The sequence below is a fragment of the Lontra canadensis genome, unplaced genomic scaffold (assembly GCF_010015895.1).
Source record: "Lontra canadensis isolate GAN:19392208 unplaced genomic scaffold, GSC_riverotter_1.0 scaffold41, whole genome shotgun sequence".
Lineage (NCBI taxonomy): Eukaryota > Metazoa > Chordata > Mammalia > Carnivora > Mustelidae > Lontra > Lontra canadensis.
The window spans coordinates 177,715-189,790 of NW_022631035.1; the positions used below are offsets into that span (position 1 = coordinate 177,715).

The 12,076-nt window shown below is 57.3% G+C and overlaps 1 protein-coding gene across 1 annotated transcript in view; it reads left to right on the forward strand.

The window, feature by feature from the left end:
- The window catches only part of B3GNTL1 (UDP-GlcNAc:betaGal beta-1,3-N-acetylglucosaminyltransferase like 1), an 80,466-nt gene that overhangs the window by 63,237 nt on the left and 5,153 nt on the right, over positions 1–12,076 (forward strand). Inside the window, exons 7-9 of the mRNA XM_032870307.1 lie at positions 2,419–2,514; positions 6,117–6,241; positions 11,926–12,061. Coding sequence (XP_032726198.1) covers positions 2,419–2,514; positions 6,117–6,241; positions 11,926–12,061 — 357 coding nt within the window. The remainder of the gene's footprint in view (positions 1–2,418; positions 2,515–6,116; positions 6,242–11,925; positions 12,062–12,076) is intronic.

Here is a 12,076-nt window from a genome sequence, read left to right on the forward strand (position 1 = left end):
CATAGCATAACGGCAATAACGCATGTATTCTGGTCTGTTCCTCCAGTAAAGTACGCCAGAGAAAAGAAAACGTTACTAAGAAAATCATAAGGAAAATGGCGTTTATAGCACTGTCTTGTATTGATTTTTAAAAATTCCCGTGTACATAGACCCGCGCAGTTCACACCTGTGTTGTGCGATACAGCGGTGCTCTGAGAACTTGTGGAAACGCTTCCTGGCCACGGGGGGGGGGGGTGGGACCTGGTTCCCCCGGGGCCCCAGGCTGCGGCGTAATTCCCACCCGCTTCCAGGCCGCACAACAAGAGAGAGACTGTCCGAGATTCTGGATTCTGGATCCAGCCTGGGACTGAGGATCTGGCCTGTTCTCGTGGGCGTCGTGTGCTCATGCCGTGCCTTTGACCTGCCACTGGCCAGAGTCCAGATTTTATCCTTTAGAAGTGCCTGCGTGTCCTGGGCCTGCCAGCCGGGCGCAGTGACACGTGACGCCTTCCGGCCACCGTTTGTTTTCATCAGGAGGACGGAGCTCCCTCTCCACCCTCTGGGTCTCAAGGTGCCGGCACAGCCCACGCAGCAGGCCTGGCTCCCACGGACAGCACGAGCCTGCTTGGCCGGGGCGGGGGGGGGGGGCAGCGACTGCTGCGGGCACAGCCACTGCCCAGTTTATCATTTTCTGCAACAACAACAAACAGCTGGGATTGTGTTAGGAATTATGTTTATTTTGTAGATTAATTGGAAAATATTGACATCTTAATATTTACTCTTTTGGCCCATGAAAATGGGATGTCCTTCCATTTATTTAGGTCTTTAATTTGTTTGGAAGATGTTTCATGGGGCCCCTGGGTGGCTCAGTGGGTTAAGTCTCTGCCTTCAGCTCGGGTCATGGTCTCAGGGTCCTGGGATCGAGCCCCACCTCGGGCTCTCTGCTCAGCAGGGAGCCCACTTCCTCCTCTCTCTCTGCCTCTCTGCCTACTTGTGACCTCTGTCTGTCAAATAAATAATCTTTTTTAAAAAGATGTTTCATGATTTTCAGTGTAAAGTCTTGCACAAGTCTTGTTTTGTTCATTTCTGAGTGTCTTTTTCATGCTGTTGTGAATCAGAATGTTTTCTTAATCTTGTTTTTGGATTGTTCATTACGAGTGTATAGAAATACAGTTGAGTTTTGTGAGTCTCATGTCCAGGACCTTTGCTGAACTCACTTGTCAGGTCAAGGGTGTGCGTGTGTGTTCATACGCCTTTGGGTTTTACACTTACAGGATTGTGTCGTCTGCAAATTGACGCCATTTCATTCTTTCATTCCCAAAGTATTAGAAAATGTCTTTTATTTTTCTCATTTCCTAAGTGTTTTGCCTAGAACTTGTAGCACAGTGTCCGTGAGATGTGGTGAGAGCATGTATTGTCTTATCCCTGACCTTTGGGGAAGAGCGTTTAGTGTTTCAGCATTTTCGTACGGCATCAGCGCTGGGGCTTTGCAGATGCCCTTTAACAGGTCACGAGGGGCCCGTCTAGTCCTAGCTGGACGAGTTCTGTCATGAAAAGGCACTGAGTTTTGTCAAAAGCTTTTTCTGCATCTGTCGAGATGGTCATGTGGTTTCATCCTTTATCTACAAATACGGCGTGTCACATCGCCTGTGTCTTTGTGTGTCGAACCAACCTTGCCGTCCTGGGGTAAACTCCACGTGGTCGTGCTGTAGAACCCTTTTTCTGCAACAGCGGACTCCGTTCACTCGTTCTTTGTTGAGGATTTTTGCAGCTGTATCCCTAGGGCTCCTGCTGCAGTTCTGTGGTATTTCTGACGGGCTTTGCATCCGGGCAGAGCTGGTCACACAGAATGAGTCAGGAAGTGCTCCCTGCCGCCGCCTGCGTTTGTGGAAGACTGTGACAGGGGGTGTCAATTCGTGCAGCATGGGACAGAGCTCGCTGACCCTCCGGACCTTTGCGTTTCTTTGTGGGACGTCGTGGGCTTAGTGTTTCTGTTTTAAGTGCTCTCCCAGCCTCTTGTGGGTCTGGTCATACCTTCTGCTGCTGTTTTAGTCAGTTTTCGATGTACGTGTCTTTGGAGGATCCCATCCGTTTCATCTGAACATGGCAGTTCTTTCTTGCCACAACTAAAAGCAACACGTTTACTTCTGTCTTCATGTGAAACTTTACCGTCCGTCAAAAGCAGGGGGGCCTCCTCCTCGAACACAGTCAGCGAGCGAGCGCTCACCCAGGGTCAGGATCAGGACCCAGGTGGAGCCACTGATTCTTCTGGCCCCTCTTCTGCCATCCCCCATATGGTGGGTCTGGCCGTAAAGTCCCTTGAACGTCTGTTCCTACGGAGAAGAGCAAATTCTTTTGTCACTTTCTGAATTACATTTTGTGGAAAATAAATTGTATGTTGTTTGTGACGAGCTGTTACTTTCTGGTATTTGCTTTTAGGTTTTTACCTCCAATGGCCCGACTGTGATTATGCCCACCTGGTTCTGCTCTCGAGCATGGTTTTCCCACGTGGGCCCATTTGATGAAGGCGGGCAGGTAAGTGTGGGCCCTCGTGGATCCCCTCCTCTGGGGTCAGGGGAGGTGCCGTCATCCCCTGGGTGTCAGCCCCCCAGCCCTACCCACTTGTGGGTACTGTGCTCCCTGCAGGGACCCGGGGCTTCAGAAACATCTTCTGTAAAGGCTGGTCCAGCCCTCCTGCCGCTGGCTGGGCCCAGCTTCCCCGAGCGCGTCTGGGGCCCTGGCACCCACTGGGGATTTCTGTGTGAGGGCTGCAGGCACCCAGGCCCCAGGGCTCCTCATCCTGGTGTAAAGCTGCCAGCCATGCTGCCTCGGGTGACTACAGGAGAGGGACAGGTGGCCCTGGGCATTCTGTCCAGACTAGGCTAGGCTCTTCCCTAAAGCTTCTCCTACCTGTGGGGCCCCACCTGCAGCGCTCAGCCCACACTGAGCTCTAGCGTGTGCCCCAGAAATGAGACCCGACCTCTTGCCGGGGCTCCCTCAGCCCCACCCCACACCCCACAGTCTTACAGTTAATGCTCCTACACCCAATTAAAAAGTTAAGTTTAGGGTCCATTTGTTTATTTTCCCTTAAACTTCCCTTAAATGAGGCTTTGAGAACGTGAGGTCTGGTCTCCACAGTGGGAGGAGGTAGAGTGGGCGTGTGAAGGGCTCATCAGGCCTTTGCTATTGAACTGGGATGAGGCCCCATATCCACCACCCCCACCAGCTGCTGGGCTGGGGGCAGGAGGGAGCCTGGACGCACAAAGGCAGCAGAGGGTCTGGGCCACAGGGTTCTGGAGACCCCGGCTGGGAGGCAGGGGCAGCGACTCAGGCGTTGGAACCTTGGCCACTGTCATGTTGTGAGCCCCTTCTGCTCTGAGCCTGCTTCCCTCCTGTCGACATCACGGCCGGCCCTGTGGACCCTCAGCTCAGGGCCAAGTCCATCCCCATCCTGTCCTCACCCAGCCTCCCTTCTTGCCTGTCATTTTGGAGGGAGAGGCCTCCACTGCCCCCCCATGCTGGACCGAGTCCCTCACAGCTGCCCAGACTCAGCCTCCAGGAGGAGAGCCGTTCTCACACATCTACCAGACAGCGCCCCCGGGGGACCAGCCAGCAGCGTCTGCAGTAGGACGGGAATCGGGCCTGCCCCAGGCCGGTCTCCCTGCCGCGCAGGCTGCCACCAACAGCACCTCACGTTCCCAGGGTTGGCCTGAGCAGGGAGCACATGTGCCACCATCCCACCGTGCTCCTCCTGGCCCTGGCCTGGCCGCCCCTCGCAGGCACGTGGGTCCGTACTGACTAGCCTTCCCGTCTCACCCCCTGCTGGGATGGGCGACCAGGTCTCGTTGTCCCGGATGTGTGCTGACTCATGGTCTTAGGGTGTTGAGCACAATCCCTGTGCTCCTGTTTCTCCCCCAAATCCACACAATGGAGAGAACTTGTAAGCATGTGGCACGACCCTGCCCCAGGGCCCCCAGTCCCAGGGGCCTCAGCTCCACCAGGGGCAGCAGATGGCACAGCTACGATCTCCCTGATGGTGCAACAGCAGCCTGGTGGAGGGAAGCCCGAGCAGGTCCCCCCTCTTCTGGCAGGTGCTATGGAAGCCACTGTTCTTGTTGGACCATGAGTCCATGCTTTTATGTTCTTCTGTAGAAAATAGCCCAGAAACTGTCATCAGGAGACGTTCCCTGGGAAACCTTGATCTAAAGGTCTGACACACCCTAACTCGCAGCCCTGAGCAGTCTCAGAATTCAAAGTACGTCAGGACTTTCAGCTCAAAATAATTCTTCCTGGAGAAGAAGCCCCTGGGGGCAAAGAAAGCCCATGCATCCCTTTGTATGGGGGCTCAGCGACCAGAGATCAGGGATCAGGGACCAGAGATCAGAGACAAGGGACCAGGAACCAGCAATCAGTTACAGAACTATGGATCAGAGACCAGAGATCGTATTTCAGGCACTAGGGGTCAGAAGTCAGAGACCAGGTATCAGAGATTGGGGATCAGGAAGAAGGGGTCAGGGGCCAGGACTAGATCTGTGATGGGGCTGGGGCAAGTGGGGGGTCTGGGGTGTAAGGAGGCAGATCACAGATGGCAGCAGAGCCCACCACCAAGAGAAGGACATCAAGTGTTTCCACCGTTCTTTGATGCCATCCCCAGAGAAACCGGTCGAGCCGAATTGTTCGGAGAACCGGACGTTGGGGACTGACCTTCAGGTGATTCTCCTTGGGCCAGTGAAGAGCCAGGGTCTGCCCAGGGCTAAGAGCCCAGGGTCCCTCCTCTGTGGAGAGAAGGGCAAGTGATGGAAGCAGCAGGAAGCAGTCCAGGTGCTGAATGACGGAGCAGGGGACCAGGGTGCGGACCCGTGACTGCGAGTGTGCGGGGGCCGGGGCACGGAGGCAGTGGTGAGCTGGAATGGGCCGGGTGGACGGCTTTTTAATCAGGAAAGGCACTAGCAGAGGCGGCTGGAGGGGGCCGGGAGTCTGAGGTTCGGAGGTGGGTACAGGCATGGCCCGGGACCACGTCCAGCCGTGGTAAGCAGCCTCTGCGCCAGGCTCAGGAATCTGAATGCCCCCAGGAGGCCCTTACGCGAAGAGAAAAGTACCAGAAGGGCTCTTGTTGGTTCTGAGCCGGCCCTGGGAGAGCAGGCTGGCCTGGGTGGGAAGGCCTGGAGAAGGCTCGTCACTGCCCCAGGGGGACTGGAGGGCCGGGGAGGCCACGCGGCGGACGCTTTTCCAATGTGCTTTTTATGTCCGAGGGGAAGAGCCGAGGGGAGGCCGCCCGCCCTCCCCTCCCCGCGCAGACCCAGAGGCCCTGCAGTGGCCGAGACTTCCCGTGTTCGTTTGCGTTTCCCAGATGACTGAGGTGCTGAAGGATTGGCCGTTTATTTTACGACGTGTCCAGATCCGTTACCCACTTCCCGGTGGCCGGTGTTGGCGCTGTCGGGGGGGTCGGTGTTCTCTGTCCGGTACCGGCTCGGGGAGGTTCCTCCCGTTGCGGCCTCTGTGTTCTGGGATCTCCTCCCTTCCGCTTGCCTGCCCCTCCCGAGTTCTGTCCTCTGGACTTCGGGACAGTGAGGCCGCGGCTTCCATCCTGGGTTTGTCTGCTTTGTCCCCGCCCTGTGGTGCCACTCGGGACGCCAGCCTGTGCCTGTAGCCGCGTCTCCTGGCGACGTCATCGACGAGGCCCCTGCACTGCCGCTCCGCTTGCGGTCACACCCCTAGTGCCGCAATGTGGACAGCGGGGAGGTGGGCGAGAGCCAGACCCCTCCGCACCTCGATGTCCGCTGTGGGATCGAGGAGAGCCCAGGGAGCAGACCTGGCATCTGGCGTCCAGCTTCTGTGGTCGAGGCTGAGCACAGCTGCCCGCCAGGCTAGTGGGAGGCTGGAGGCTGAGGTCTCACGAGCCAGGGAACCCCCCAAGAAAGCTCTCAGGCCTGCAGAGAGAGACCCCGTCAGTGGGGAGGGCTGGTCCTCGGGCTGCCGGCCATACGCAATGGTGACACCAGTGCCTCCCGCCTTGACGTGAGCCCCATGTTCCGGCGGCCGGGCCGCAAGGAATGCACATGCGGGAAGCGTCGGCCACCGGTGGATCTTCTGTCAAAAACCCCAGTGATGGATGACGCGTCTTTTGTGCCCTGCAGGGTGTGCCCGAGGACCTGCTGTTCTTCTACGACCACCTCAGGAAGGGCGGCGGGGTCGTCCGCGTAGACCAGAGCCTCCTCCTCTACCGCTACCTCCCAGACGCCGCCACTCACTCTGTCCTCGAGTATGTGGGCCCCGGGGCTCCAGACGTGGTGTGGGGGCCGCTGAGGGCGTGGGCTGCCAACCCTGGTCCCCGGGGTCAGGTCTCTCGCACGAGGCAGGAAATCTGGGCGCAGGGCCGGGCCAGGCGTGCAGAGCCTGTGGCCTTCGTGGGGGGCAGAGGCTGTCTAATGGGCCTGTGGACGAGGGCTCCCAGGACAGAGGCTGCAGGTCTGTGTGCTTTTCTGTGGCGAGAGAACCCACACGTAGGTGTTCCTTGGAAGTCTTGATCTCTGCGCTGGGAGGGGACGGGAGCCCCAAAGTGTGCCAGGCACGCGTCTGACTTGCTTACTGCTGGTTCAGTGTGCCCTCTCTGCCCCCACTGAGGGGGCCTGTGTGCACTTGGGGCGCGCTGCTAGGGCGGCGGGTGTGCAACACAGAGGAAGGGTATCGTGTCTTCAGTTTGAACTGTGTGTGTGTGTCACATGTTTGTCACCATGAGAAACGTGTCCCCTTGGTGCCTTGCTGTTGTGACACTGCTTGCTTTGGGGGACGGGTGCACATTCATCTTTCAGAGGTGGGGTTGCCTGTGCTTCCTTGGAGGGCGTGACCCCTGGCTTCCCCGTGGGGCAGCTCCATTTGGGGGGGCTCTGGCGTCCACCTCCACTGTTGCGTGCGGTGCCATCTCAGGGTCCCGGGTTGCTTCAGGAGGTCCTTGGCATTTGCACGTGTGTTGAAACTCAGTTTCTTTGTCTTCAGCTGAAGAACTTGATTTTGGTTATTTACCGTTAAGTCTGCACTTCTCCACGGTAGCTTTACGGGACGTCCGTTCTTTGGGTTTGCTGTCACACCGCTGACTCCGTGCAGGTGTGATCTGCGCCACGGGGTAGAGGTCACGTCACAGGAGGACAGAGCAGTCCCTGATGTGTGCTGTGTGTCTCATCAGTCTCCAAGCCCATGAACACAACCAGACAGAAGTAGGCAAATTACAGATTACCTCCACAGTTGCAGTTGGAGGTTTTTGGGTCCATCTCAGTGACTGAGAGAAGCAGGGAGTCCTGCAAGGTGCAGAGGACTGGAATTAGCCCCTCAGCCCGACCGGCATTTATAGAATGTGACACTCAGCTGTAGAACACGTTCCTTTAAGGTGCAAGACCGACAGCTCTGGATCCATTTCAAATGATTAAAATCACACAAGGTGTGTTTTATAACCACATAGAATTAAATTAGATGTCATTCACACATCTTAAAAAATCCGAAATATTTGGAAATTAAGCAACCATGGGAAAAATCAGAAAGGAAATAAAAAAAATTCAATATGATGAAATTAAAATGGTATGTCAGAATTTGTGGAATTCACTAAAGCACACAATCTATACACTTGCAACGAACAACTGAAAAAAAAAAAACACAATAAAAAAACATGTATTATGGGGGCGCCTGGGTGGCTCAGTGGTTTAAGCCTCTGCTTTCAGCTCAGCTCATGATCCCAGGGTCCTGGGATCGAGCCCCACATCGGGCTCTCTGCTCAGTGGGGAGCCTGCTTCCCTTTCTCTTTCTGCCTCTCTGCCTGCTTGTGATCTCTGTCAAATAAATAAAATCTTAAAAAAAAAAAAGAAACACGTATTATGGCACCAAAAAAAAAAATACTTGTGGGTAAACATGAGAAAGTGTGTATGTCCTCTGGAAAGTACAAGCAAGTGCAGAAGGAAATTAAAGAAAACCCATAACAGGGACAGAGGGACATCCCTTTCATGGGTTGGAAGATTTGGTGACTTTGATGTTAGTTCTGCCCAGACCGAGCTGTGGATTGAACTTCTTTGCAGAAATTGATACCTGATTCTAAAATTCACATGCAAAATTAAAGGACCCAGAATGGCCTCAACAGCCTCGAAAAGAATAAACTTTGGGGACTCACAGGGCCCAGGAAACCGCAACAGCATCAGGAGAGACCATGGAATGGAGAATCCAGAAATACGTTGAAAATTATACAATAGATTGATTTTCAACAATGTCTCCCAAGGCATTTAATGGAAAAAGAAGATATTTTCAACAAGCAGAACCACCGGATATTCACATGGGAAAAGAAGAAGGAAAGAGCAAGAGTCTCGTGCCGTATAGAAAACACTGCTCTGGTGGGATCTCGGATATAAACCTAGAAACCTAGAAACAGCTGGAATCGGAAGTTTCTGGAGGGACGCGGGCAGCACCTTCACAATTTCAGGATCAGCAAAAACTTACAGCGAGGACATGAGAATCATTAACCATTTACAAAGTCATGAAGCTTTACCAGAATTAAAAACATTGGTTCCTAAAACGACACCATTGGAACATGAGTGGCAGATGAGCGGGAACATTCACGGTCTGTGTCTGAGGGAGAAGCGAGCGCGAGGCGTGTGAGGAACCCCAGCAGCAAAGACGTCACATACCTACCAGGTATGGATACCTACCAGGAGGGCTAAAATTAACATGTGCCGATTCCAGATGGTGGCAAGGGTGTGGATCTCGCAGAAAGGCCGCACACCGTTCTCAGGAGTGTCAGTGGGACATCCTGTCTGGAAAACGCACTTTTTTTATTAATGAAATTCATATCCCTGTGACCTAGCAGTTCCATGTCTAGGTGCTTAACGTAAAAGAAATGGAAACCTTGCTCAACCGCTGTTAGCCTTGCCAAGAACCGGCAACCACCCAGATGTCCATCAGGAAGCGCATGGAGGTCATGGTGGACGGTGCTCAGCGTTGAGGGAGAGGAAGCCGACTGCTGCTGCAGCAACAGGGATTCGCGTCACAGCAAATGCTTACTGCGGAAGGCACGGGGTGTGCGTACTGTGGGATTCCGCTTACAGGAAGCCCTCCGAAGTCCGGCCTAGTCTCTGCTGTTCCTAAGCACAGCCAGTCCATAGAGGAATTCCAGCTGGTGTACCTAGTGGAACTTAGAACGAGTGCTTGGTGATAGTAATTAGAACTAGGTAGAAATTAGACCCGTGAGATGTGGGACCACGGGGATCTCCTGTGGGGCATGAGGCGTGGGACCTCGGGGATCTCCTCTGTCACCATCACGAATGTTCCTGTCTGTGTGTTCTCACGGTAGGTTCCCTGAAGACCGATCCCTCAGGGATCCCTGAGGGGATCTCACTGTAGGACTTGGAGGGGGCCTCTGCTGTGGCAGGAGCCTGTGTGTCCCAGAAGCACCAGGCCACTGGCAACTGGGCTTTGTCCCCACAAGTCGTCATCTTGTTTGCAGGAGATCAACCTCTTTTCTGTTGAGAGTTTGCTTGCTTTTTCTGCAGCGCGAGGCTTTGCCACCCACAACACGAAAGAGGTGATCTCATGTAGTTTCTGTTTTGGATTAAAATCTTTGCGCCGTAAGTGGCAAAACCTCACGGGGTAATAACGAGCTTTAATTACAGCCTCAGGCTTGTTGAGAATCAGGTTTCTTCCATCTCGCTGCCCAGAAGGCCTCCGGTGAAAGCGCTCCCGCTGGTTTGTTCTTCCGTTTTAAACCGAGCTCGGTCAGCACGTCCATCGCTCCTTCTGACAGACAGGGGCATCCCGACCCTGAGGCCTGACCCTCCCGTGCCCGCCGCCTCTCCCAGCCCCACTGCCGAGGCCCCGCGGTCCATGGCATTCGTTGCCACACCCGGTTCCCGAGACGTCGCCGTGTGTCTGGGCTCCCCGAACAACATGCACCACCTGTTTAAAGGCTTGTGTCCGTGGTGGCGTCCTGCCTCTGTCCCGGAAAACCACTGCTCTGTGCGGCCTCTCGGCTGCCCTCCCCGCGTGACCGCAGGTGCCACCTGCTCCCGTGGCCTCTGGGCCGTCCTGCCTGGGGCGGAGTCCCCCCTCCCCGGGGCCGGCACCGTCCCCTCCTTACTCCACCGCCAGGTGCTAGGGTGCAGGGGTGCATTTGGAGAGGCTGGTCTGTGGGTTTGGGGAAGCCGCTCTGCTCGCCACAGCCCCTGCGGGGGGACATGGCGGCCCCACGACGAGTAAGGACGGATAGAAGGAGCGATGGACGTGCTGACCGAGCTCGGTTTAAAACGGAAGAACAAACCAGCGGGAGCGCTTTCACCGGAGGCCTTCTGGGCAGCGAGATGGAAGAAACCTGATTCTCAACAAGCCTGAGGCTGTAATTAAAGCTCGTTATTACCCCTCACGGCGCAAAGATTTTAATCCAATACAGAAACCACATGAGCTGGTAAGACGGAGGATTCTTCCCGGGCAAGTAAGAACCGACCAGCACCGGGAAAGACGGCACCCCCGGGCGGGAGGGGCTCCGTGGCCGTCCCTCTGCTGCGTAGCGCACGGTCACCGGCGTCTCCGGACCGGGCCCTGCACCGCACTCTGGGGAGCAGGGACTGTTGGACGGGACGGGACGCTGTGCTGACAGAACTTGGACGGGGGGCGGGGGGAGCCGCTGCCAGAGCCGCATGTGGCCCCGCATCCCCCTCGGCTGCTGGGGACCCCGGGCCGGATCCCACACAGCGCTCGCTGACACCAGCCGTCCCGGAAGGGCGGAAGCGTTAGAAGTGACTTCACCCGCAGCTCCCGTCCCTTCCTCAGCCTCAGGCCTCCTCATGGAGCAGGACTCGCACATGGTCACTGGTCCTTTGTCCTTCAACTCCTTCCACGTCCTGGATGTGGCCGTGCAGGTGGTGAGCGGCGTGGGCCGGACGGTCCGGAGCTTGTGCGGGGCTCGGGGCTCGGGAAGCGCTACGGGGCTGGGACCGGGGAGCCGCTCGCCCGCCAGCCCCAGCGCGGCCTCGGCACCGCCATCGGAACGCCTTCCGGCCCCTTGCCCGGGGCCACCGCGTCCGGGACCCCGGGTGCCCCGCCAGGCCCCAGCCCCTCCCCGCCCCCGGAGGAACGGTTCCCTGAGGTGCCTGGGAACGGGCACAGGTCACTGGGTTCGGTGCCCCCGGGCGTGGCCGCGGCCGCGCAATGGCGGCCGCCCTGCGTGCTGAGGTGTGTCTGGGAGACACGTCGGGGTCGGGTTTGGGCCGCTGCCCCCGGAGAAGTTCCACCTTCCTCCAGCTTGTTGTAAAGATCCGTTTCTCCGAGTCAGAGCACAAGCGGGCAGGGGGAGAGGGAAGACAAGGCCTGAGGCAGAGTCCCCGCAGGCCCCACAGGGGGATCCATCGCGAGACCCTGAGATCGTGACCGGAGCGGAAACCAAGTCGGACCCTCAACTGACCCAGGTGCCCCGACCCTCCAGATTCTTAAGGGATGCTTTCCTGCCTGCGACCCAGGCCCTTCGGACCACGCTGAACAGAACAGCGGAGCGCACCGGCCTCTGTGGGGCGCAGAGGCACACCGCAGGGGCCGGGCCTCCACGTCGCTCAGAGCAAGGGGCCCACGGGAGGGTCCCGCCGGAGAGGACCAGCCGGCGGTCCGGCCAGCTTCGGCATGAGGCGGCTCACCCGAGCTCAGTGGACGCGGGGCGGCTGCCTCCCCATCGGGCTCCCCGCGGTCTGTGCCTGGCGTCCCTCGAGGCCTGAGTCCGTGGGCGTGAAAAGGGCACATCCTCGGGTCCACGTGGGGCTGGGGGGGGGCAGCGCGACCCTGCTTGATTCGTTCACTCATTTACTCACCGGCCGGCGCCTCGTGAGCTCTGGAGACAAGGGGCCCCGCAGGGCTGGGTGGGGAGGGAGGTCTGGGAGCCGCTCGGGGCCCCGCGCCTCTGCTTCACTCGCCCCGTTTCCCTGCCAGGACCACCATCTGGACCCACCGTGTCCGCTTCCTGGAAGAACGGGTCCTGCCGCGCTGGGCAGCTTTCACCATCTGGAACGCGGGCAGGCAGGGCCGCCGGCTCTACCGCAGCCTGACGGCTGAGGCACGACGCAAGGTGGGCCACCAACCC